Source organism: Emys orbicularis, chromosome 4 (assembly GCF_028017835.1).
Source record: "Emys orbicularis isolate rEmyOrb1 chromosome 4, rEmyOrb1.hap1, whole genome shotgun sequence".
Classification (NCBI taxonomy): Eukaryota; Metazoa; Chordata; order Testudines; family Emydidae; genus Emys; species Emys orbicularis.
Window position 1 is genome coordinate 132,256,490 of NC_088686.1, and position 26,844 is coordinate 132,283,333.

The 26,844-nt window shown below is 54.3% G+C and overlaps 1 protein-coding gene across 1 annotated transcript; it reads right to left on the minus strand.

Moving 5' to 3' along the window:
* Positions 1 to 20,905: 20,905 nt before the first annotated feature.
* On the minus strand, positions 20,906 to 25,710 carry ELF3 (E74 like ETS transcription factor 3). The gene is made up of 8 exons (XM_065403710.1): positions 25,569 to 25,710; positions 24,487 to 24,711; positions 24,047 to 24,130; positions 23,812 to 23,937; positions 23,408 to 23,500; positions 22,352 to 22,468; positions 21,281 to 21,476; positions 20,906 to 21,017 (listed from the first exon to the last, which is right to left on the minus strand). The coding sequence occupies exons 1-8, from the start codon at positions 25,708 to 25,710 to the stop codon at positions 20,906 to 20,908; spliced, it is 1,095 nt and encodes a 364-aa protein (XP_065259782.1).
* Positions 25,711 to 26,844: the final 1,134 nt, after the last annotated feature.

The following is a 26,844-nucleotide window of genomic DNA, read 5'->3' on the forward strand; positions in this document are numbered from 1 at the left end:
AATGGCTGTCCTGCTTGGACAAGCCAGCTACTGTACTGCCGCTTCTTGCAGGACTTGGCCACTTGTTTGTGGCAGATCCAGCCCAGCGCCTTCACTCTACCTGTCAGACAAGTGTTCCTGGACAGCCGCCAGCGGGCCCTATCTCCCCAGTCATTTACAGTAAGGGAGGATGTGAGCAGAGGAGAATGGGCTGGGTCAGACTGGCCACAAACAATGGCATCAGGAATTCATGGTACAGGTTCACTGACTTTTTTGGTCTTGCCTGGGCTTTAAAGAGAAACTCACAAGCCCTGGAGTCAACTGTTTTGCTTCTCAGTCAGTAATGCCCAGAACAGCTCCAGATTAGGGTGTGTGACACTGGCCCTTGGGTAATATGCGGCACATGTGGGGGGGGGGGGGGTTGACGACGTCCAGCTCCCACACAGCCCATGCCATGGGGCTCTGGCCATCAACCCCCATGTCATCCATGCGGGGCTGGCCCCTGGCTCCCACACAGCCTCTGGGGCCCTCCGCTGACACATAGCTCATCCAGACTTCCCTCCTAGGACACTCTGAGGCTGCCGCTAGCCCCACGGAGAAGCTGGGTGGAGCGCACGGGTTGTGTATTTGCAGTTTGGAGGGAAGTGGCAAATACCCAGGTCTCACTGCTCACCCAGCAGGGCTGGGCAGCCCACAGCGAGGACGATTAGGCTGTGTCTGTGCTCAGCCTGGCTTTTGACGGCCCCCCAGGCCCCAAGAAAAGCTCCTTCCTACCGGGCTTTAGGCAGGTCACACACATTGTGGTGCTAGCCCCATCCCCTCCCAGGGGCTCCTTGGGGGCCTGGTCCTGCAGCTGCCGTCTCTGCAGAGAGGAGTTTGGGGTTAGAAGCTGGAGGCCACTTGGCCAAGCCAGTTGGAGACACAGGAGAGATGAGGGACCCAAAACTCTCTTGCTGTGACACCCACCCAGTGCATTGCAGACATTAGCCCCCACCACATGCCCTGGCCTCACAGCCAGGGCAATAGCGTCCCCTGGCCTTGGGCAGTCGACCTGCGGCCTGGGTGTGGCAGGGCCTGGGGGCTGCACTGCTCGAGGGATGGACAATATCTTTTGTGTGATGTGCAATCATCAGGCAGCGGTGAGGAGCCTTCAAAGCCAACACTCGGTGTGCAGCCTGCGGGATGAGTGAGCTCCAGCACACCAGACCCAGCCTCCCCCCAAGGGCCCACACTCCAATGCCCCCAAAGACCCAGCCTCTCCACCCCCCAGGGCTCTACTTTCCAATGCCCCAGTCCCAGCCTCTCCTCCCCACAGGGACCCACTGTTCTAATATGCCACCATCCCAACCAACTGCCCCCCATCCATCTCCCCCCCAGCCTACCCTGCACTACTGCCTTGGCGGGGTGTCTCTGGTACCAGGAGAAAGAAAGGCATTGCCAGGCACCGCTGAGCTGCTGGATTAAGCTGAGTTACTGTCAGCTACGAAAATGGCACATGAACCCTCTGCTAAGCCTTCGGCTGTGGTTACAGCGATCAGCTCTGCTCCCCACCCCACACAGATCCCCCAGTGCACCTCGGTCCTCACCTGTCCAGCCCCGCTAGCATTGTCCCGGGGAGGAAGGGAGTGCTAGGAGAGGAGGCTGACTGCCTGGCCCTGCATCCTTCGCCAAGGGCAGGTCGTCCTCCGGGAAGGAAGAGAAGCAGAATTGGCCTTCCCCAATATGGTGCCGCACCCCCCCCCCCCCCCATCTATCCCTGTCCACCAGTTACCTCCCGGCAGGAGCAGAGAGATCTCAGCCTGAGCAGCCACACCTGGGCTGTCAGAGGACCCTCCACCTATGGAGGTGGGGTCTCTTGGGAGCGGTTAATCACCGCACGTCTCTCCGGAGCCACCTGCCCCCCAGCCGACAATGGATTAGGCAGGAGAACTCACTGCTAAGCCCTAATAAGGGGTGTTCTGCGCAACCGCAAATCCTCAGCTAATATGTGCCCTGCTCCCCCCAGCGGGGCTGGCTGTCAGAGACCTAAGGGAGAGGAAGGGGAGGTGCTGCAGCCTTTGGGAAAAGTCCCTCATTCCCAGGAGCTGGGGTCTGAAAGCAGCAAGCAGCAGGGGGTTGATGCAGGCCTCTGCCTCTTCCAGTCTCTTCTGTGTAACATGCCCCTTACCTCCAACCTGCAGTGATCAACGCTGTTCCATTTCTTCACCCCTCACACAGCCCCCAGTGCACCTCAGTTCTCACCTGTCCTGGTCCCATAGACCCCCTGCTAGCCCAGTCCTGCCCTTTCCACCTAGCATGCTTCAAACTGAACCTGGAGCACCCTCGCCTAGTCCCGTCCCACTGTTCTCCCACAGATCTGCTAAAGCGCTGCACTCCCCTGAACAAGAAACCCTTTCCCGCCTGCCTCCAGTGGCAGGGCACCACGCAGTAAGCGTGGGACGCTGGGAGATGGCACGCCAGAGCCTCGTCTTGGGGGAGGTGAAGGGAGCAGTGCCACAGATGCCAGCTCCACTGATACTCTGAGTGGTACCTGGCACCTTCGGAATGCCATGGCTTGAGCATGGCCTGGCGCGTTCCGCTGCCTGAATGACACGAGGGAGGCCCGGCTGCCTGGGAGCTCTGCTGTGGCATCCGTTTCAGTTTGAGTACTGGTGACCCCCACCCCAGCAGGAACTGATTGAACCAGATAAGAGAGATGGGAAAAGGGGGTGCTGCAAAGAGGCCACATCTGCTCCGGTGCTTAGGGCATTAGCACAGGATGGGAGCGACCCACATTCAGTCCCGGCTCTACCACGGATGCCCTGGATAAGTCACTTACTCTCGCTCTGTGCCTCAGTTTCCCCTCTGCACAGTGGGGATCCTAGCACTGCCCTGCCTCCCGGGCTGTGTGAGGGCAAACGTGGTAGTTGTGAGATGCTCAGACACTATGGAAATGGGGGGCAGATGAGCTAGGATTCTGCACCCCGATGGGTTTGATTAAGTGGCGGGTGCAGAGCCCAGAGTCTGTGAGAACCAGCTCTCCCCTCTAATCCTGCCGGCGCTCAGACCCACGCTTCAAGCAGTAGCATAACACAATGTAACAGTTTTGCAACCCCAGAGGCACCTGACAGTGGTTCAGGGCTAGGGTGATATTTACATTTTGCATGTGGGGTTACCGGGCAACGCCGATTCAACCTGTTTTCCTCTTTAGAAGCGAGATGTTTATTATGTAACTGCAGCAGTTCTGGTGGTTCCTGCTATGTGGGAGACACACCTGATTCATCCACTTTAGAAAGGCCTGGAGCGGTGAGAGCCTTCTCTGGGACACACCCCTCACCCTTCTGCAGGGTCAGGACAGGGCAAGCTGGAGCTCAGAGGTGTCTGCCTGCAGGCCCTACAGTAAAAACTAGATAGAGGCCTTTGGGCACGAGAGCAATCTGGACATTCCCATAAACCAGCAAACAGGAGGAATGTCATGAGTGATGATGTGGAAGGGTTAGAACCAGGTGTAGCATAACCCTAAACTGAAAGGAACTTTTACTGATCACTGGGAAAACTTCTTCCACGCCTCTGAGCTCCCTGATTCCGCAAAACAAAGCACCTGAATCCCAGATGCATTATTCCAGCCTTATGGCAGTGGAGCAGCATTGAGATTGGGGACCAGGACCTCAATCGGAGTCACAGAATCATAGAATATCAGGGTTGGAAGAAACCTCAGGAGGTCATCTAGTCCAACCCCCTGCTCAAAGCAGGACCAACACCAACTAAATCATCCCAGCCAGGGCTTTGTCAAGCCTGACCTTAAAAACCTCTAAGGAAGGAGATTCCACCACTTCCCTAGGTAACCCATTCCAGTGCTTCACCACCCTCCTAGTGAAAAAGTTTTTCCTAATATCCAACCTAGACCTCCCCAACTGCAACTTGAGACCATTACTCCTTGTTCTGTCATCTGCCACCACTGAGAACAGTCTAGTCCATCCTCTTTGGAACCCCCCTTCAGGTAGTTGAAAGCTGCTATCAAATCCCCCCTCACTCTTCTCTTCTGCAGACTAAATAACCCCAGTTCCCTCAGCCTCTCATCGTAAGTCATGTGCCCCAGGCCCCTAATAATTTTCGTTGCCCTGCGCTGGACTCGTCTGGACTCTCTCCAATTTGTCCACATCCTTTCTGTAGTGGGGGGACCAAAACTGGATACAATACTCCAGATGTGGCCTCACCAGTGCCGAATAGAGGGGAATAATCACTTCCCTCAATCTGCTGGCAGTGCTCCTACTAATGCAGCCCAATATGCCGTTGGCCTTCTTGGCAACAAGGGCACACTGCTGACTCATATCCAGCTTCTCGTCCACTGTAATCCCCAGGTCCTTTTCTGCAGAACTGCTGCTTAGCCAGTCAGTCCCCAGCCTGTGTCACGCCAATGGAGTAAAATGGGGCTGAATCAGGCCCCTGAGGTCAAAATGCCCAAATACCAGGAGAGCCAGTTCATAAGGGAATTCTTGGCCGGCCAGAAGCAGACAGAATATCTGTGTGAGAGAGAGCATGCTCGCAAGATTTCAGGCCAAGTCTTGGGAGAAGGGTGGGCATGTGGACAGGGCACTGGACGAGGGTTTGCAGAGCCTGGGTTTGATTCCTAGTTCAACAGCAAATTCCCAGTGTGACCTTCAGCAAGTCAATTAGTCCACCTTGTGCCATGATCCCTTAATGAGTGGGGGGTGCTTAGATGCTATGGAGCAGTATACATACAAGTCCAGGATGCTTATGTGAACCGAACTCTAAGCAACCCCTACATCTCATCTCCTGTGACATTCTTTGCAGGCATCCCTGTCACGGAGTCCCTGGGCGATGCTCTGGAACTGCTCCCCACAAAGCCAGTCAGGACTTTGGGGAGCCTCCTCTCCCTCGGAGCAGAATGTCTTCAGGGCAAGAAGCTCACAAGGCTTCACCTCCTGGGTCTCTCCTGGGAGCATTCAGCATATGCCCCTCCATGAGCTTCCCACAGCGAGTCCACCCAGGCGGGGTCCTGGGGAAGCCAAAGGGTTCTGCACCCCCTACTTTGCAGTCAGACGTGACTCTCAGCCAGCCAGTAAAACAGAGGTTTATTAGATGACAGGTCTAAAACAGAGCTTGTAGGTCCAGCGAACGGGACCCCCTCCGCCGGGTCCATTCTGGGGCCCAGCGAGGCAGACCCCCGTCTGCCCTCACTCCTAGTCCCCAGCCAGCTCCAAACTCTGTCCAGCCCCTCCTTCTCTGGGCTTTGTCTCTTTCCCAGGCCAGGAGGTCACCTGATCCCTTTGTCTCCAACACCTTCAGTTGGCACCTTTGCAGAGGAGGGGCCCAGGCCATCAGTTGCTAGGAGACAGAGTGTCGGGCATTTATGTACACTGGCCTTTCCCCACCACCTAGAGACTTTAGAAATGCATAGGGGAAACTGAGGCACACACACAGTATTCAGAGGAAACATTAAGAACAGTCCCACTTTGTCACAATCCCAGGGTGAGGAATATTTGAGAAACCCGAATTCAACACATGCACATGTCATCCCTGGTGCTCTGAGCATCCTTCTCCTGCTGTGGGTTCCAGTTGAGCAGAGTAGCTAACTCTTGAGGGATCTCATTGGCTGGATCTGGGGCCTTTGAACATCAGCATAACCTTTGGCTTGGATTAGATTCGTCTATCTGATCCTTAACTGTCATCTTTTGTACCAATGTAATAATGCAGGACCATCACGGGGCGGGAATCTCTCAAGGGAAGGTGTTTGCAGCGGAGCCTGGCTGGTGGAGAAAGGAAGGTTCTGCAGAACTTGAAATGTTTCTTCACAGATGTGCAATGGTAGTGTCAAGAAATGGTAACATTGGAGCTAAGATTCCATCCATCTCCAAACAGCCACTGATACCACACGATAGACAGGTCTCTGCCAATGTGTCAGCTCCAACAGCTTTTCCAAGAAGGCCAGTATTTTACGGTCATGACCTTCAAGAAGCCCTACTGAATATAAAATACAGAGGGCTTGGGAGTTTCAGGATCGACCATCTTCTCTGATAAGGTCTGGAACTGATGGGTTCAAGTGTCTTGTCTTATTGCCATCAGGACATAGAATCACAGAATCATAGACTCGTAAGCCATGTGCTCCAACCCCCTAATCATTTTTGTTGCCCTCCGCTGGACTCTTTCCAATTTTTCCACATCCTTCTTGTAGTGTGGGGCCCAAAACTGGACACAGTACTCCAGATGAGGCCTCACCAATGCCGAATAGAGGGGAATGATCACGTCCCTCGATCTGCTGGTAATGCCCCTACTTATACAGCCCAAAATGCCGTTAGCCTTCTTGGCAACAAGGGCACACTGTTGAGACATATCCAGCTTCTCGTCCACTGTAATCTCCAGGTCCTTTTCTGCAGAACTGCTGCCTAGCCATTCGGTCCCTAGTCTATAGCAGTGCATGGGATTCTTCCGTCCTAAGTGCAGGACTCTGCACTTGTCCTTGTTGAACCTCATCAGATTTCTTTTGGCCCAATCCTCTACTTTGTCTAGGTCCCTCTATATCCTATCCCTACCCTCCAGCATATCTACCACTCCTCCCAGTTTAGTGTCATCTGCAAACTTGCTGAGGATGCAGTCCATGCCATCCTCCAGATCCAGGTCAGCCATCCAACTGCTGATTCTGCCCCCGGCTTTCATGATTTTGCCAGTGAGGTCAGCCGTAATCTTTACAAATTCCAAACACTTCTGGATTTCCCAGAACACCTGGCCTACCCGCCCTGACTCCCACACACCAGGCTCATAGCAGTGCTTAAAAGTGATAAAGAGTCACCAGCTGTGAGCCATCTGATTGGGGAGCTCTGCACTGCCCGTCTACCTGCCGGAGAACCTCCCTAGCCAGGCATACACCCCCAGGAACTGCAGTGTTAGTCTCACCTGCTGCCACAGACGGAGGAAGGCGGCACTGGATCAAAAGGTGAAATCCCACCCACCCCCCGGTACAACTCAATGCCCCTGAAAACCTTTAAAATAGGGCACAAGTTGTGCATGAGCTCCACTGGGCAGAGGGGCTTTGGGTTTGCACCCTGCTTACTTATGGAAGGAACTCTTCAGTGCAGTTAAAAGATGAAAAGAGGCTTACTCTACCTTAGGGTTAAATACAGTACAGAGTTTCCCATGAAGTCAACCTGTGAACGGGTGCTTCTCTGCTGGAGCATACAGCTGGGGAGAGTACATGGTGCATCTGCATTGGCCCCCCCTTGGCAGGGGGAAGCTTAAAGCACTAGGCTCCTAGTACAGGAAAACACTAACCAAGTGCTTAACTTTAAACATATGCTTAAAGTCCCCTGATTTCATTGGAACTTCTAAAAACAAAGCAGGAGTTTAACTGCTTGAGCGAATAGAAATGCTTCCTGGATTCAGCGCCTTGCAAACCACGAGCAGAATGGTCCTGGGACCAGCCTGCCAGAGCTGAGTGAGGGTCCGTCTACACTGGAGCTGGAGGTACCACACATGCCAGCTCTGATTGAGCTAGTGCACTAAAACCAGGTGTGGCGCTGCAGGGGCAGGGCGGCAGGACGGCCTCGCTGCCCGGAAATCCCATCCAAGCTGCTAGGCACAGGCACCGACTTTTTCCTTTCCTGGGGGGTGCTCGGCTCCTGCTTTGCCCCAGGTCCCACCCCCACTCCACCCCTTACCCCAAGCCCCCACCCCATCCTGCCTCTTCCCACCCCCGCTCCACCTCTTCCCAACCCGTTTCATCCCCTTCCCAGAGTGCACCCTGGCTCTGCTCCTCCCCCACAGCCCCTCCTGCATGCTATTAAACAGCTGATTCATGGCGGGCGGGAAGCACTGGGAGGGAGGGGGAGGTGCTGATTGGCGGGGGCTGCCAGCGGGTGGGAGGCACTGGGTGGGGGGTGGGGGAGGAGCTGATCCATGGGGCTGCCAGTGGGTGCTGAGCACCCACCATTTTTACCTCCGTGGGTGCTCCATCCCCGGAGCACCCACAGAGTCGGCACCTATGTCCCTAGGTCAGTGGTTCTCAACCTATTTACCATTGTGGGCCACATATGCAGCTCTCTATGTGTTATGTGGGCCGCATCCACACAATATATATACTACCTGTACGGCCCTGAGGATGTCACATGGGCCGCAGCTGTGTGCTGACTGGGCTGCAAGTGGCCCTCGGGCGGAGAACCGCTGCCCTAGGCACATACTGGGGGCATCTAGCCCATCCACCTTCTCATGCCGTCGTGGCTACGCCACCATTTCTAGCATGCTAGCTCCATCAGTGCTAGCGCGGGAATGGCGATCCAAGCTGGAAATCCCACCTCCAGCTCCAGGGGAGACATCCCCGGAGACGGGCAGGCTCTTTCTGCTGCAATGGTATGTCACAGGGCGTGCACAAAGCCGAGGACCCAAACACTCAGCCCGGACAAAGGGCTGCCATTGACAAGAGAGGAGGATAAATAGGAAAGGACGGGGGAGTGGGGGGAGCAGAGAATGGCACCACAGCTAGCAGGTAGAGACCTGCCGCTGAGCGAGAATAGCCAACGAGTGCCAAATGGCCACAGGGCAAGAAGCCCCAAGCGCGCTCTCCTGTCTAAACCCACGGGCTCTGTCTCCAGGACGCTGGTAAAGCATGCCATGCCCCGTCGCCATGGTTTCCCTTCTTGAATGGAGTAAATAGCTGCCGACTTGTTTAACAACTAAACAGCTCGTGGTTATAATAGACAAAGTTCCGGCAGTGGGCAGGGCTCTTAGAGAAAAGACCCCCCTCCGGGTTTGTTATGTTGCCCGTGTAATTAGCAAAGAGGAGGCCGGTTTGTTAGGCACAGCTTGGCATGGCTCAGTTACCGAGGCAGCCGTGGTGACTCCCGCCAGCGGGGGAAATGGCCCCATTGGTGGATCAGTCCTGAGCTAGCATTTCCCAGCATGCTCAGCATTAGTGAACGGGGTGGTGGAGGGCACATGGAGGGGGTGAGCAAAGCTGGTGACTGGCCCCAGTATAAAACAACCCAGCCCATGAGCTTTGCATGACCACAATCCAGCTGCATAACACAATCCTCACGTGATCCATTGTCTACAGCCAAGCTCTAAGATACGACCCCATTTGCTCCAATCCCTCAGACAGAGACACACCTACAAGATCTCTATCAAGAGTTCTTAAAACTTTAATACCCACCTGGTGAAGTGAAAAAACAGATTGACAGAGCCAGAAGGGTACCCAGAAGTCACCTTCTACAGGACAGGCCCAACAAAGAAAGTAACAGAACGCCACTAGCCGCCACCTACAGCCCCCAACTAAAACCTCTCCAGCGTATCATCAAGGATCTACAACCTATCCTGAAAGATGATCCCCCACTCTCATAGATCTTGGGAGGCAGGCCAGTCCTCGCTTACAGACAGCCCCCCAACCTGAAGCAAATACTCACCAGCAACCACACACCACACAACAAAAACACTAACCCAGGAACCAAACCCTGCAACAAACCCCGGTGCCAGCTCTGTCCACATATCTATTCAAGGGACACCATCATAGGACCTAATCACATCAGCCACACCATCAGGGGCTCATTCACCTGCCCATCTACCAATGTGATATATGCCATCATGTGCCAGCAATGCCCCTCTGCCATGTACACTGGCCAAATCGAACAGTCTCTATGCAAAAGAATAAATGGACACAAATCTGACATCAAGAATTATAACATTCAAAAACCAGTAGGAGAACACTTCAACCTCCCTGGTCACTCAATTACAGACCTAAAAGTGGCAATTCTTCAACAAAAAAATCTTCAAAAACAGACTCCAATGAGAAACTGCAGAACTGGAATTAAATTGCAAACTGGACACCATCAAATTAGGCCTGAATAAAGACTGGGAGTGGATGGGTCACTACAAAAACTAATTTCCCCCTGCTGATACTCACACCTTCTTGTTAATTGTTTGAAATTGATTACACTGGCCTCATTAGCACTACAAAAGTGATTTCCACCCCTTCTTGTCAACTGTTGAGAATAGCCCATTTCCACCTTAATTGAATTGGCTCCTTAGAACTGACCCCGGACTTGGTAAGGCAACTCCCAGCTTTTCATATGCTGTGTATTTATACCTCTCTACTGTATTTTTCACTCCATGCATCTGATGAAGTGGGTTTTCGCCCACAAAAGCTTATGCCCAAATAAATTTGTTAGTCTATAAGGTGCCACAAGGACTCCTTGTTGTTTTTGCTGATACAGACTAATACGGCTACCACGCTGAAAACAACCCCCAGCGGTGCTACTGCTAACCCCTCCCCCTGCATAACACAGACCCTATCAGGGCTATCCCCTAGGGTGACTATCTTTGTTGGATGGAAATAAGGGAAAAAACACATGAAAAATAAGGAACAACACTTTATTTTAAGAGACATTTTAGGGGAACCCCATATCCCTTAGAAGATCATGTGTTTTTCTCTCAAGTGCACATTTCTTTTGCCCTCAAGTATACAATGCAATTATAAGCTTCAATTTAACATTTAAAATTGTACTTATGATCAGTTTTCATGTTTCAATACATCTTTGCTTCCTGACATCAGTTCATAATACTCTTTACATGTGCAATTGAAATTAACTTGAATTTGAAGCGCAGCCTTAGCAAATCAATATTGAGCCGGTTTCTGCAATCGGTCCGATTCTGTCTACACAAGGAAATATGCCCTTCACTGCTGCATTTCAGGTAACAAATTGACATCATAAATTCCACAGGTTTTACCAAATTGGCTACCATATTTCAAAACCCCGCCCCTTCCCCAGCCCATAGTACTCTAGTCACTGAACCTTCTTGGCAATAAAGCATATTAGTGCCCATATGTGGCAAGAATTTGCTGTTCACTCAACCATTAATGAACCTTGCCCTTTCCAGAAATGTTCGAAATATCTTCCTATAATTTCCTTACCTGTGTTACAAGTGCAAAAAAGAGGCCTGCGGTGCAGACATTTCTGGATATTTAACTGGCACCATCTCAAGCAAGGAGCCACAGTCATGATTTTTATTTCAGGAGTGCAGTCCTAGGACAACGCAAACGGAGAAGTTTCTTCAGGCTGAATTCTACACTGAAAACACAGTTTAATCAACAGTTACATTGCTTAGTGCTGCTCTGCAAGGTTTGGTTCAGCCTTCCCTTCCCAGGAGACAAATCAATGAAGTAAGAGAAATCAAGGAATGTCCCTTAAAATAAGGGATGGGTGGTCACCCTGCTAACCCCTCCCCTATAAAACACAACCCCCAATGGTGCTAATTCCTGCCCTGTATAACATAATTCCCATCCCTGAATTGGGGGGCACCAGGATGTGGTGGATCTCCATGCTCTACCTTGGGATTTGGCTGGCTCCTTCCACATCACAAGGAGATATTTCTAACACGGGTGACTCAAGCAAGATCCTGAATTCTGTAGGGGCCTGGCTTTCCAAAGCGCTGAGGACCCTCCACTCCACAAGAAGTCAGTGGAAGCTCTGGGTGCTCACTTCCTCTGGGCATCAGGCCTGAGAAGTGAACAGGTGCCTAATTCAGCACATAGGCACCTAAATCAGGTAGCTCAAGGTCAATCTGTTGGCCCCTACAGAGGAAAATGTGTTCCTAAAACCATTCAAAGAGATATTTTTGGGCTTCCAGCTTGTTCCCAGCTAGCCTGGCATTGTCCCCTGCACACATACCCCTGTCCCATGCCAAATCCCCGGGTGGCATCTCAGCCCAGCACAGAACTGTCCTGCAAGTCCTGGCGCCTCTGATCAGGTAATTGGGGAAGGTGGGGGGCTGATCCACTCCTTAATACCTGGGCACATGGGGTGACATGTCACCACTCTGGGGGCCTCTTCATCATCACCCAGCACCTTTCCATCAGGATGGTGGCTTCCTCCCCCTCCTCCCCTTTGCTCGACACCCGCTCTGCCCCAGGCCCCACCCCCACTCTACCCCTTACCCCAAGGTCCCACCCTGCCTCTTCCCGCCCCATTCCTCCCCCTCCCCTCAGCGCCTTCTGCACACCACTGAACAGCTGATCTGCGGCGGGCAGGAGGCACTGGGGAGGCCGGGGGAGGAGCTGATCTGCGGGGCCTGCCGGCGGGTGCTGAGTACCCCCTATCTTTTTTCCATGGGAGAACCCACGGTGTCGGCACCTGTGGATGAATGTAAATCCGACTCAAGGAGTCCTTGCATCTTGGACGTGTGCCTAAATATTTTGGGGCTCATTGTAATTGAAACAGCCTGGCCTCGACATGGCTCTTGTTTTGTTTTTCCTTGGCGAAGCTCAGGTACCTTAAACAAGTTTGGGCCGGTTTGCAGGCAGAATTATGCAGCTGGTTTTCGTATACATTACCAGCCCCACAGTGCTCTCGGTTCTGCATGCCAGCTCAGAAAATCTGGGTCAGCCAAATGCAAGGTCCTGGAATCCAGCAAAACTGCCACGGCCCAGATTGAGGGCTGTGCCAGCGCTCTGTTCAGAGCAGCAGGATGGGGAAACTGTCAGGGAGTCCATTTGCCTCCCTTTTTCTGGCCAGTTCGCCTGTCAGCTGGGGATTTCTGGGACAAGCCAGGGAGGGGAGCTAGTTGACAAACCCAGTCTTTGCTCTACAAAAAATTTCAAACAAAATTTTTTCCATGTGCAATTTTTTGTTCAAAATTTGTCTATTTTTTTCTGGCTGCAAAATTTCTAAAGGGAACTAAAAGCAAAATAAAAGCAGCAAAGAGTCCTGTGGCACCTTATAGACTAACAGACGTATTGGAGCATGAGCTTTCGTGGGTGAATACCCACTTCTTCGGATTTGTTTATTTTGATTCTTATCAGATCGAAATTTGATTGACGGGACATTTATCTTTTCAACGTGGTTCTCCAAAACTGAAGAATATTTGAAATTTTGAATGCCCCACCCCTCACTTTCTCCCTTCTTTTTTCTTTGTGCCATCGAATGCACTCACATGAATCATGGCTGGGGTTTTCTGTTGGGGTGGGAAGGGGTTAATGCTTTTTTCCCCTTTTTCTTTTATTCATCTTTCCTTTTTTTCATTCTGTAACTTTTCAAAGCATCTCCGACTTTGGAAATATTCCAGAGCAGCAAAAGGAAAATGAAACTCAGTACCTGCCTAAAATGTCTTCAATTATTTGGAAGGCTACAAAGTGGCAAGTAGGCAGTGAGAAACAGAGTTAAGCACAGGGGGAAAAAAACCCATCCTAGACATTGTCCTGTTTTGTGTGCAATAGAATGAACAAAGGTGGGGTTCATGGGTGGGGGAAATCTAAACTTCTGAAAAACTTTCCATTTTCAAAACCCAAAATGAATGTTTCAACCGGAAACAAATAAAAAACGTGTCTTTCCGTTAGAAATGTCCCGGCCCAAAATTTCAAAGAAAATGACATTTGCCCACAAAAAGTTTGTCTTCAACAAACCCCTTTTTGGCAGGAAAACTTTTTGGTCAAAGAATTTTCAGCCAGCTCCAGCTGGAGCCAGATCTGTCCACTGGGGAACCCTCTGCCGGGAGAGAGGTGGAGAGGGAATGGTCCCTTCCTCCACTTCCACTGCTGGAAGGATGCAAAGGGATCTGAGTGGGCAGAGCTGGCCCCACCTGTAATATTCCTCCAGTACCTCCCAGTCTACAGCCCAGTCCCGCTCCTGTTGATCTCACTGGGGGGCTCACCATTGCAGACATGGGCACCTAGGTAAGGGCTGGGGCGGATCTGAGTCCAGGGGAGAGGGAGGTGGGTGAAGCAGGGAGAGAGAGGAAGGAATGGCTGGGGCAATTAATCCTCATCTGCATCTGCCTGGCCATTCCCATGATGCTTCTCCCTCTGCCCAGTCCGGCTCCTTCCCTACCATTTGCATGTGACCCTGATTTCCAGCAATCCTTCTTCCCTCCCTCCTCGGACGTGGATGGGCCCAATCCTCCCAAAAGGACACTTCACCTTTTCAGAGTGTTTGCGTCCCTCCTACGTGTGAGATCGGCCCCTGACCTCAGCTTTGGGGCCTGCTGTCCCATCTACCACCCATTGGTTTCTGGGCTCTTCTGCTGGGAAACCTCATTTCTTAAACTCAGCCTCCTGCAGGTCTCCTTGCCCATTCTTTGGACTCCTTGCTGAAGTCAGGCTTGGTCTACATGGACACAGCCCCAAGAGTCCCCAAGCTCCCACGCCTGCTGACGTCAGGTCCGAACCTGGCTCTGCAGGCCTGCATTGACCACAGTGTATATGTCCCTTCCCAGGGAGGAGATAACATGTGCTATGGACTCTTTAATCTAGCAGAGGAAGGTAGCACAAGAACCAGCAGCTGGAAACTGAAGCTGGGCAAACTCAAATTGGAAATAAGGGACAGATTTTTTAATGGTGAGGGTAACTATCAAGGGATGTGGAGGTCCTCAGATCAAGAATGGATGGATGCCTTTCTGGACGAGATGCTCTAGCTAAAGAAGTTATTGGGCTTAATACAGGGGTAACTGTGGGGAATGTAATGGCCTGTGTTATACAGGGGACTTAGTGGTCCCTTCTGGCCTTAACTGCTATGAATTATTGGGAGGTGCTAACCTCTCCCTAGCGAGGGCTGACACGAAACAAGTGACCCCTCCCAATGCAGAGAAGGAGAGTGGGAGAAGAAAGTGCAAGAGGTTCACACGCAGTGCCCTGCCTTTCTCGTGGCTGAGTTTTAAAAGCCACGGGGACCCCAAGTGGGCCTGACTGCGCCCCCCTTGCAGTCTGGGAGCTGGCCCCCCGTGGGCTTATCACACGGGCAGGGGCGGGTTTATGGAGCCCTTCACTCCTCATCTCCCTGTCTTTAAGTGTGGGGGTTTCATCAGCAATGCACCAGCTCAGCCACTGCGGAGCACCCAGAACTGATTCTGGAAACAAGCTTTGGGGGTTTGAAAGAAGGGCGAGCCCCCGGCACTGGCAGCATTGGGACTTCAGGTTGGGAAACACTGCGGTGGCTTGAGATTAAATGGTGGAGAAGAAATTCAGCTGGTGGGTGCATGGCACAGCACGGCTCCAGCATCTGAGTCAGGGTCTGCCGCAGGGAACCAGTTCGGGAGCAGACACATCGCCTGAGAGCTTTGTCTCCCTCGCCCTGCCCCAGAAGTTTTATCCCGGATCAGTCAGCGTAGCTGCTGCCTCCAGGGCTGGCTGGCTGGCGAGAGTTTTATGCAGAAAAAAGATAAAAATCTGAGAATCCATCTTCGTAAATAAAGTCAAAACACAGTTGAGCAGTTTCCATGGAATCCTTGTGCCAGAACATTCACGGCTGCCTGACAACTGAGGATCAATGAAGTTCATGTTGACTACGGAGCTAGGAGATGCAACCACAGTATGCGGATAGAGCTTGTCTAGTCTCTCTACTGACTAGAAAAGAAAATAGTGCCTCTTTGCCCTATCTCCCCAGATTTTTATGACACCCATCACCCTACTATCTGGCTGCCTCCCAGGGATTAAAAGTAACCGACAATACCAATATCTCTCTCCTTTCTGGTGCACCGAGAGTAAGTAATTTGATAAGCCTGCTTGTGCTTGTGTTGTATGTTAGTTTCAGTATGAGAAGTATTTTTGGCGAGAAAGCAACATGGAATAAATAAGTCTTGCTGCTTTTAGTTCATGGCAAGGCCCACAGCAGATCTCTTGTGGCAATGAGTTCCACAGTCCAGGCCTGACTCCGAAGATTCTGTTTCCTGTACCCACAAATCGCCCCATCTCGGGCCATAGCTTTGTTGTCCCTGTGGATTATAGCTGTAGGGTGACCAGACAGCAAGTGTGAAAAAACAGGACACGGAGTGGGGGGTAATAGGCACCTATATAAGACAAAGTCCCAAATATCGGGACTGTCCCTATAAAATCAGGATATCTGGTCACCCTACATAGCTGTCACAGGAGGTTGTCTCGCAATCAGCTGAATGTCATGACCTAGCTCTGGGCTCAGTAGTGGGTAGAAAGCTGGTGACCCAGGGGCTGTGTGTTGCAGAGCAGAGGGGCTGCTGTGTTTGGTCCCAGCGTTAATGCTGTCCGGGTATGTGGTGGCTCCCTTCTGAGGCAGCATAAGCCACAGGAACTGAGTCTCCAGGCCATGACTGGGTCACCATCAGGGCTACATCTGATAGGGTGAGGCCGAATCTCCTGGCAGGCAGGAGGGGGCACTTCTGGGGCACTGGCAGGAGTCTGAAAGGCCCTGGGGCTGTGACCACCTGGGCAATCTGCGGGGAAGGTGCCTTTGACAGTGTGGGCTGCTAGAGAGAAGGAGAGTTCTCCTGAGGGCTTCCGCCCTCCCACCACCGCCGCCGTCGCCTCAGCGTGGGTTCAGCTTGAGCCCGGTGCTGGGACGAGCTGGCAGACGGAGCTGCCTGTGCTGTGTGACGGGAGCCCTGCAGCTCTCCCACGGCTTTATATCACTGTGGGACACCCTGGGGAGCGGCTGAACCTCGTGGGACTCTGCAGGGGAGGCCTTTCTCACTGCTTGTTCTTCTGCCCTGACCAGCCCAGCCTTACCACCGCAGAGTACTCTCCAGCGCCTCCTGTCTGCTGGGCAGAGACCACCCCAGCTGGGGGAACTGACTGCAAGGAGAAACCCCCTCAACAGCTCTCACCCCGGCTCCCCGGCGGGTCAGGCTGCCTGGCTCTGCGGTGGGAACATTCGGGGTGAGGCCAGGCGAGACAGACAGCTTGGCTGCGGTGGCTGCCCGAGCTGGTTAAACATTGGCTCGGGCCGGTTAGGTAACGCAATCCGCAGCAGCAGCGGAGAAATGAAACTGCCTCAGTAAACAAGGTGCACTTGCCAGGGCGGCCGAATGCGTGACAAGCCGCTATTCCCTCCCTTCCAATCTGCTGGGGTTATCTATTGACTGAGGATAAACACCTCACCCACTCCGTGCTGCCCCAGGGCTCCTGCGCGCCATTCGACACCCATGGGCTCCTTTACCTCATGCTCCAGCTATGTAGAAAGAACAAGAGAGGGGCCTGGTGCCAGACCCACGCTGTGACTTACCCTCCCTTGGTGCAGGGCCTCTGCCACGGCTCCTAAACCAGCCGTCAGGCCTGGCTGTATGGAGCCCATGTTGGCACCAGAGAGCCAGTACCTAGGATTTAGCTGCTGCTGAGAAATTCTAGGGGCTTCCTCGGGACCTTTTGGCCACGTGCAGATGGGGCCCTCTGTGTACTGATCTCACCCCTCACGAATGGAAGTGGGGTGCTCTGCCGGGGATGGAAGATCGACACTCAGGGATGAGCCACAGAGATGCTTTGCCGAGGCAGTTACACAGCAGGAGAGGGTCCAGGCTCTTTAGCACTGCAAGAAATACCCTGGTGGTAAAGCTGGAGATCTAGGAAAACCCCATAAGAACTAAAGAGCAGATACACGAGGAGCCCCAGGCAGCTACCCCGGCACCTGAAACCCACATTCTAACTGCTCCCTCTGAGGTAATAAAAAAGAAACTACCCACTGCATTTAGCCGTATGGAGTGACAGACTACCCTCTTCCAAGCTCTTGTTACATTTATTTGCCACAGGGGCTGGTGCTTTGGGGGCAGGAGTAGAGGGGCATGTGCCAGCTCTTAGAAGGGAGAGGGTACAGGGAGAACCTGACACAGGCACCTTCCTGCAGAGGCCCTTAGCAGCACAGGCAGACCTGCCTCAGTTTCCCCTTCATCCATCCCCGTGAAGGAACATTGCCTCGTTCAGCAGCAAATTCAAACCCTCGGTGCTCCTGGGAAACCTCCTTCCAGAGTCAACCCCTCACACCTGGGCCCGGCTTGCACTCACCAAGATGCTTCTTCCCCTCAGTCATAGGGGCCTCTGGACAAACCTTCCTGACACTTGGCAGGTTCCTCTGCTCGAGCCAGTCCTCCTGAAAGCTCTCCCCAGAACCCCGCCCCGGCAGCTCCCAGCTGCTGCTCTCCTGCAGCGCTTTCCCTCCAGCCACTCTGCTGCTCTGTCCGTCCACCTCCCCTCTGGTCTCAAACAGCCTCACCTGCCCCTGCCTTGCCTCCTATATCTGGCCCAGGTGCCTCCTCGTAAGCCCCGTTGGGAAGTAGCTGGGCAGTCATAGGTGCACTGGACCCCATTCCCTCTTAAAGGGGCCAGTCCCCCTGCGATGGCATGGGAGGATGTTAGTGCCACACCAAACCCACCAATCTCCCACCTCCCCCAAAGCCATTCTGGGGTAGAGTAAAGCCATCGTGCACATCTGGCCCAGCTCTGCTGTCCATGTGGTTACCACCCACTCACCCTGCCCAGGAGGTCAGCCCGGAACACAAGCAGCCTGGGTGCAACACAGAGGCGTGAGCGGGCAAGGGCTGCACTGTGGCTGTTCTTTCACAGACCCTTCCTCACCTTCAGGCCTCTGCTTTGCAGAGAGCTGGGAGTTGGGGGGTAGGGCTGAAGCAGTCTGGGGTGAGTGAGCTGCTCCGTGGGACTGGTGGTTGCATGTGTGTTGGGTTGGGGGGTGACAGGCCCCTGTCCGTTGGACTCTTCATGAAGCAAAGCTTGTGAGGTGACCTGGGACCTTGCGGTGGGGGTGGCCTTGGCAGTCTCCTTAAGGCTGCAAGCCATGGCGACACCTTTGGGATACAGCTACCTAGAGGGCATTAGCTCGGCAGGGTGGGTGAGATTCCCCAGGATGTTCCTTATGGGGACCACAGGGGAACCATCCTTTGCTCAGCCACCCTACACTTTAACAGTAGCTAGAGTCTGTTCAGTCCCCACAGGGAGAGCTCCATTCTGGTGGTTGCAGCACTCCACTGGCTTCTCCAGACTGGGTCAGGCTCCCAGGAGGGCTCTGATCAAAGGGATGTGGCCTAGAGTATGGTCCCCCAACCCATCCATACCCATAGCCTTGGAGCAGCAAGCTAGAGCCAGACTACAGCTCCCCCAGACAGGGAACAAGGGGCAAAGACAGCCAGGGTGACAGACAGGGCCATGTTGCTTAATGCACCACTGGAAAGTGCTCAGATGGAAGAACCTGAAGAGAAGAGAACATGGCAGGTGCTTTCAACACCCAGCCCCAGCAACAGCAGGGACCTGTGTGTGCATCCATGCGGGCTGCAGGGCCTGCTCATCCTGCCTACCTAGGCCCTTCCACAGCCCCCTCCCCCTCTGCATAAGCTTATTCTCACCACAGCCTGGGAGCATCCCCCCTTCACACCTGAGGCACAGGGTCACTCGGCGATTCCCCAGCAGAGCTAAGAACCCAACAGCTCTCTCCCCTCAGGTCACTGCTTTGGGAGGAAAAGGCAGCTCAGCTGCAGAGACATTTCTTCCTCCAGGGTTCTCTACCAGGGAGCCTTCTCGAGTAGAACTGAGGAGCTCTGGACTTCAGGCAGGGACCGATGGCCCCAGAGCAAATATGGGGGGACAGACATGGGTCCTTCAGGAACAGACTCAAGGCACTCAATCTATTTAGCTTAACCAACAGAAGGTTGAGGGGTGACTTGATCAAAGCCCATAAATACCTACATGGGGAACAAATCTTTGGCAACGGGTTCTTCAGTCTAGCAGACAAAGGTCTGACACGACCCAATGGCTGGAAGTTGAAGCTAGACAAATTCAGGCTGGAAATACAGTGTACATTTTTTAATAGTGAGGGTACTTAACCCCTGGAACAACTTTACCCAGGGCAGCAGTGGGTTCTCCAACACTGGCCATCTTTAAATCGAGCCTGACTGTTTCCCTAAAGGATGTGCTCCAGTTCACACAAGCAGCCCTATGGAGGAGGTCAGACTAGCGGGGGTGAGTACAGTCTCTTGTGACCATGGAATCTGTGCCCCCTCTCCCCCCGTGAGCAGCCTGGCCCCACTTTACTCCCAACCATTACAGAAGCCACAAGGAGGAGGCATGCACGCCGTTCGTAAAAAAAGCAACAATTTATTTCTGATATACTCATTATCAAAACAGGAAAAGACCTCGTGCGTCCGCCAGACCCCTCAGTGCCGGGACACGCTAATGCCGCGTTCTGTACAGAGACCTTCAAAGGCCAGAAGAACCTTATTTCAGTCCAGCTGAATATTGAGAACCGTCATTGGTTCGAAGAGGCCAAGTGCTTCCAGGACAGTCACAATCACACAAGAACAAGCTTATTTATGAAAAAATAGATCTCTATATACATTATATACCCTCTGTTTATGTTACATAAATTAGAAGCAGGAGGAGAGCGTCTCATGGGGAAAGGGGATGTTATCACACTGAGGGGATGGGATTTGGGGGGCATGGAGGCGAACACCCCAGGAACAAGGAGGGAGGTTCTGCCTGATGCCCCGGCTACTGTCACGGTCCCTCCGGAGCCGTCTGAAATTCACAGTTCTCTCCGACTCCCCTTGGACCAGTGCTGCTTGAAATTCTCTGCTTGGGCCATTCACAGAGCAGCAGGCTACTCATGCCAGCGCACAGCCCGCGTGGCTGGCAGCAGACCCACGGCAGGCAGCACGGAGAGGGCATGCTTGGCAAAGACACAGCGTTCAGTGCCCGTTCTCTTCATTCCATCTATTGCGTGGGGCGGCCAGTGCCCCTGTAGCTGGCACACCGGTGCATCCCACTTCCTGGACCATGGCTGACTGCAACAGTAGCCAGGGCCCCCTGCTCTGCTCGCACGTTTGAAGTCCCCCAAATTCGATCATGAAGAATGGAGCATGTCCCTTCCACTCTTCCAGGCTTTGGGGACAGCCAGAGTCACTGTAATTCCACTTGGAAAGAAGAGTCCAGCAATGCAACAACAGAAATAATGGTTTACAATAACCTACTTGAGCCAAAATATCAGCTGTAGTTAGCTAGGTGCCGGCGGGTAACCAGCACATACACTTGTGCCCCTAGGAAGGGGCTGGAGGCTAACACACTGCCCAGGCCAGCAGCTTTGGGTTCCAACATGTGACAAAAACTCTTGTCTAGGGAGCATGGTTCAGTGCATTATGCCTTGGGTCTCACCCCTGGGCCAGACAGGCAGAGCCCGAGTCCTCGTAGGGCTCCCCCGGCTCCTTACTTTCGGTTCAATACTTCCTCCTCCTTCCAGCCGCTGGAGTTCTTCCCAAACTTGTAAACCAGCCGCCTCCCGTCGACCCGCTCCAGGATTTCCCGCTTGTAGTAGTACCTGGAAGGGAAGGAGGGGACATCAGCACCAGATGCAAGGCAGCCAAGTGAGCCAGTGTGGAGGCCATCTGGGAAGGGAAGAGCCAGAGGCCGGGGGCGCTGGGGGACGGAGGCTGGGAGAGGAGCTGTCAGGGCAGGGTAGGGAAGCAGAGGAGGCAAAGCACGGAGCTTTGGGTGGAGGTAGGCCCTTGAGCCTTGGAGACAGGCTGGGGCTCCACTGCCCTGCAGCTCTTGGGCGGGACGGGGGAATCCCCTGACACCCACCTCATGGCCCGGCTCAGCTTCTCGTAGGTCATGCTGCTGTTCTTCTTCTTCTGCCCCCAGAGCTGAGCCACCGCCTCGGAGCGGAGGAACTTGAAGACGCCCTCGCGTCGGTCCTCCCACTTCATCAGCCCCTCGTTCAGCTCGGGGTGGAGCAGGATGTCCCGGATAAACTCCCACAGGTGAGTCCCTCTCGGGGCTGGAACAGAGAGAGGAGGGATGGTCCAGTTCAATGCGGGGCTCTGCAGAGCCGGGACCCCAGCAGGCTGGAGGAGGCTCTGCGGATAGTGCTGCCCAGGGCTGGGAGCTCCATGGTAACAGCGGCAGCTCCCTGCACCCTGGGAACAAATCAGCCCCCCACTCCGTGGGTACAGACGGTCCAATAGGCAGCAGAGCCTGTGTTGTTCCTCCACATGGGAGCTCACTTGGGGGGCTGCAGCCCAGACAGGCTAGGCAGCTGTGACCCACTGAGGCACCTGGGCCCCAGCCCCCAGGGGAGAATCTGTGGGTGGTGCAGTTACACAGATCCGCTGGCCCCACGCCGGCCCCCGTACAGGTGAGGCAGGGGTCACAGCAGCTCAGGAGGCAACAGCAGCGCTGTAACAGCCACTGAGCAATAGTCCACGGCGCTGGCTGCGCCATGGGTCGGAGGCCCAGTCCATCTCCCCCACGGCCCCAGCCTCGTGGTGGCACTCCCTGGCTCCCGGCCCACCTACTGGGGCTGTGTACTGGGACCAGGGATTGGCCCTTAGGAATTACCGGACCATCAGCAACCAATCGGAAAGCACTGGGGGCTCCCAGTTAGTCACTATGGCCCTGATTCCCTTGAAATCAATGGCAGTTAGGCGCCCAAACACCTTTGAGGATCAGTGCCTAAAGGCTGCACCGTGCAAGGTGCTGGCCCTCAACGTACTATGGGCTATGAACCTCCATCCTTCCTCCCACCTCCCCTCCCCAAACGCGGCCGAGACAACTGTCCTGGTCAATTCCAGGGCTGGCCATTAACTTCAGCCCCCGGACAAGCCAGGGCATAGCAACCCTAGCCCACAGGAGTCCCACTGGCCTCTCACGTACAGTGCTTGCTCTTCTTGGTCTCCAGGCAGTCTCTGTTCTCCTTGCTGAATTTCCGGGGCCTGCCTCTTTTCCGCTTCCCATGCTTGATGTCCTCTTTGTCATAGTCGGCAAAGCCATCTGGACAGGAGGAGGTGGGACACGTTACTGGGCCTGTCTGGGTTTTATAGTGGGCCCACCCTGCCCCGTGGGGTCTGAGCAGCCTCAGCTCCTGGCTCCTCCTTCTTTAGAAATACAAGGGGGGATGCCCATTGTAGTTCCCTAGGGACAGGTCCCCTCTGCAAGCTCAGGGAACTGCCAGTCTGCCTGACCTAACCAGCTGGTCCCTATTTAGCCATCCAGCGACAGGGCCCCTTCCCCCATCTCCTAAACCTCGGGTTCCCCAGTATGCCCTGGGGAGAAGGCCTGGACACTAGTTCGAATGGTCGCTATGGACTGCATCGTGCCCTGTTACGCTGAACGTGGCACAGACACGCAGTCAAAGAAGCTCCCCATTCCAGGGGGTTTCTGACCACTGCCTGCGGGAGCGAGGTGCACCTTGGCCAAGTCCCCAACCCCCATCGCAGCCCGCGGTGCTGCTGGCATCCATCCCATTGCCCATCTCTTCCCAGGTCACCACGGCACCAAGGTTCTGCCAGCAGCTGCTGAGGCAGAGGATCTCAAAGGCAGATCACATCCCCTCCCTGTGCACAAAGCAGGGGCAGATGGAGGAGCCCATGCAAAACCTAGAGCCAAAGCCAAGGTGACTTCCTGTCCTGGTTCCATTTCGTCCAGCCCACTGGAGTGCGGGAGATCTGGATAAAAGTTTCTGGGTTTGACCCATCCTGCCTGGATACCATGGCAATGAGTGCCTGGGAAGTTTCCGTGACAGAAAGCTAAGGCAGGCCATCTTTAGCAGAGGTCAGTTCTCACAGCCTCCTCCCCAGCCCAGGGGACCCAACCAAGCTCTCTCCAGGGGCAAGGGGCCTTTCCTTTCCCTCTCTGACCCGGGTTTTGTTCCAGCCTCGCCCAGCCACAAACTCATCTCTGTCCCGGCCAGTCAGGAAGGAGGCAACTCACCGTCAGAGGAGAACAACTTCACTTCTGTCGGGTCGGGATCTATGTCACTTCCACCGGAGTCTTGGGAGTTGGGGCTGTGGGACATCCCGGTCCCTGGGGGGGGAAAAGCGGATAGGTTGGATTTCCCATTATTCCCCTCCAGAAACACTTCCAATCAGCAGAAAGCAGTTCTTCCAACCAGACACACCAAACGCTCCCCAGCAGGTGGTCTGCCCTGGTATGGGTTTTTGGGGAACTCTCGCACGAAACAGGGCAGGGTCTCCAACTGTGTCCCCACCCCAGAAAACCACCCACGAGATGCGAGCAGACGCAGGGCCATCCAGGACTGATGGGAGAGCCCGAGCCCACGCCCGCACCATGGCCAAGGATGCCCCGACACTGAGTGTGAGCAACAAGGGCTTTACCTGAGACAGAGATGTCAGAGCTGCCTGGAGACAGGGCACCGGAAACGTAGCTGAAGTCTGCCTGGTAGAAAGGGTTTGTGGATTTCATCTCCTCCAGGGATTCCTTCGTGCACAAGTTTCCCAGCTCTAGAAAGAGTGGAGGAGAGGGCAGGAAAGGGTGAGCCCCGTCCAGGTAACGGACATGCACACGGCAGGGGCCTCGAGGGACAAGGTGTGGCCAGGGTGCTTCTCTTACCGGAGTCCTGGAAGATCTCTTGGGAAGACATGTCCTCTTTCTCTAGCAGGTCAATGATCCAGGTCAGCTCATCCGAGACTGAGACTGCGGGAGGGGGGCGGATAGGAATTAATTGTATTTGACCAGTATGAAGGGCAAAGGCACCTCCCCATGCTCTTCCTGTGGGCCCCTTCATGGGTTCCAGCTGTTCCCCCAACTTTTCTGGTGCAAGCCCTGCTACGCTCCCCAATATGCCACCCAAACCTCCCTTCTAACCGGAGTCTCGGGATAGGAATGGGCCTTGCCCCGGGTTATAGGGCAGCAGTGACAGGGGACATGCCAATCTGGAAGCTCCAGGGAGGTGCCCGTCCCCAGCTCTGGCTGGCTAGGCAGGGCTGGTTCGCTGTGGGCCCTGCTGATGTGGGGCAGAGGAAGATCTGTGCTGGGGCACTGGCACTCACCGATCTCATGGAGGCGGGTGTAGAGCTCGTCCCCAAGCGGCCCGAAAATGAGCCGCAGCTGCTCCTGCGTGCAGTGGCAGAGCGTGTAGCCGTCCATGTTGCAGCAGGAGAAGTTGATGGCGCTGGCGTCGTACTTGTTCTTCTCCACGTGGTAGCCGATCCACTCCAGCACCTGTGCCTTGCTCCAGAAGTACGGGAGCTCACCGAACCACGCCGGCTTCTCTGCTGGGGAGAAAGGAGCAGGGCTCAGGGGAGCTGCTCACCCGATGGGGCACCCGGCACCGGCTGGCTGGGCGGGGCTCTCAATGAGCCCATGTCACAAGGGGCAGGGTTGGCTCTCCTGGGCACAGAGAGTCAGACAGGCGGGGGGGTTATCTTGCTTAGTCACCGTTGTACACCTGTCTCCTGCTCCTTTATCTTGGATCCTGCCTGACGGCAGGGCCCGAGGGAATGGCCGATGGCAGCTCTCAGCTCACAGCCCAGTCGTTCCCCAAAGGGCACTGCAGCCCTGCCAGAGGGCATGAGGGACCCCCCCACACACCAATCCCAACCGCCCGAGAGTGATCTTCCCCTTCCGCTAGCCCCAGCTGGCCGGTGGCCCATCCGACCCAGTCCCCTGTCTCTGGCAGCAGACTAAACCCTGATGCTGCCGAGGAAGGACGCTGAACTCCCCACCTGCTCCCACAGCCCCCCATAATGCACCTGGGCAATGGGGTACACAAACTATAACGATAACACTTTGAACCTTTAAAACATCTTCCGTCCAGCCTCCCATGGGACCCACACGTTAATAGGATAAGCCTGGCAGGCACTGCTCTAGGAGAGCTATTGAAAGTAGCATTTAGAGAAGGAAACTGAGGCACAGAGAGGGACAGGGACTTCCCCAGGTCACCCAGTAGCAGAGGTGGGAAGAGAACCCAGGTCTCCTAAAGCCCAGTCCTGTGTGCTAACTACTAGGCAACTCTGTCTGCCTTCTAGTCCAGGGGCGGGATTCCATCTGGTGATTAGCTTATGCCTTGACTCATTGTCACTGCAGGTCTCATGCCCAGCTCTGCCCCGTGGCACGCAGGCTCCGGCCCCACCTGTGGTCTCTGCAGGCAACGCGAGGTTGTCCTCCTTCCCCAGGTGGGCCAGCAGTTCCATGGGGGGCTGAGCCTCCTCCGGCTGGTACATGGCGCTGATGTAGTTAGAGAAGATGTTGCTGATCTCGCAGGATCCCGCCATAAAGCTCTCTGCCAAGAGATTGCATCTGTCAGCATGACTCCAGGCAGCGCTGCCTGCGGGATACAGACCTTCCCGAGCCGGCACCTGAACCCTGGGCTGGGTACAGCCTGGGAGCACGGAGCCCGCCCCAGCCCCGCGGAGGGGACGGGGTTACAGCGAGCAGTCTGTGCATCTCCACGGTTCCCTAGAGCAGTGTTTTTCAACCACTGTTCCGCGGCACACTAGTGTGCCGCGAGATGTTGCCTGGTGTGCCGTGGGGAAAAAATATTAAACCCAGGTTGCGCACTGAATAAAGTATTTTATAATTTTTCATATTTCTGTTTACTTACTATTTCATAATAAAGTAATTATAAAATACTTTCTTTGTGTTTATTTGATTCCTATTCAAGAGAATTACTTTATATATAGTCAATATAGGCACAGAGTTAAATTTTTTAACATTTTCTAATGGTGGTGTGCCTTGTGATTTTTTTCATGAAACAAGTGTGCCTTTGCCCAAAAAAAGGTTGAAAAACACTGCCCTAGAGCAGCACCCCGATTGCCCCTTCTGGGGCCTCAGGCCCAGGGTCCTCTGCGATCCGGGACAGCCGAGATCAGAGCCCAGCCTGCAGATTTCTAGCCGGGGTCACCACATCAAAAAAGGTCAAGCCCTCACCGGACCATTATCAAGCACCCTATGTTCCTGGGGCCCATTGCTGACCTTCCACTGTAAAAGGGAACAGAGACAGACTTCCCCTGGGCTGGAGACTGCGTCCCAACCAGCTTAGCGCTTTCAGCAAGCCGCTGGTTGAGCACCAGGACGAGAACAAGCAGCTGTCATTGGTTCCAAGGCCTCCTTCCATCCAGGCTGTAAATCTGATAGCACCTGGCCAGGAGGAAGGGGATGCGCAGTGGGGCCAGGGTGGATGGGACTCAGAGTCTCCTGCTTAGCAGGTTAATCACGCTGTCATTTGCAGAGAGCTGCGGGTTTGGCTGCTCCGCCGGGAAAGAGGCCATGTGAAAAATCGGTCGTCACCACTCACCCCATGGCCCCATCTCCCAAAGCACCCCAGCCCCCGTGCAGCCCAGGGGCGCCCGGCCAGCCACACTCGCTCCCTCCCACCGGCTCCCCGGAGCCCAGTCCTCGAACCCAGC

Coding starts and splice junctions, on each gene's coding strand:
- ELF3 (XM_065403710.1), bottom strand. CDS start 25,710: ATGGCGGGATCCTGCGAGATCAGCAACATCTTCTCTAACTACATCAGC. Junction 24,712..25,568: donor GTTGCCTGCAGAGACCACAG/GTGGGGCCGGAG, acceptor CTTTCTCCCCAG/CAGAGAAGCCGGCGTGGTTC. Junction 23,501..23,811: donor CTCTGACATCTCTGTCTCAG/GTAAAGCCCTTG, acceptor TTCCCCCCCCAG/GGACCGGGATGTCCCACAGC.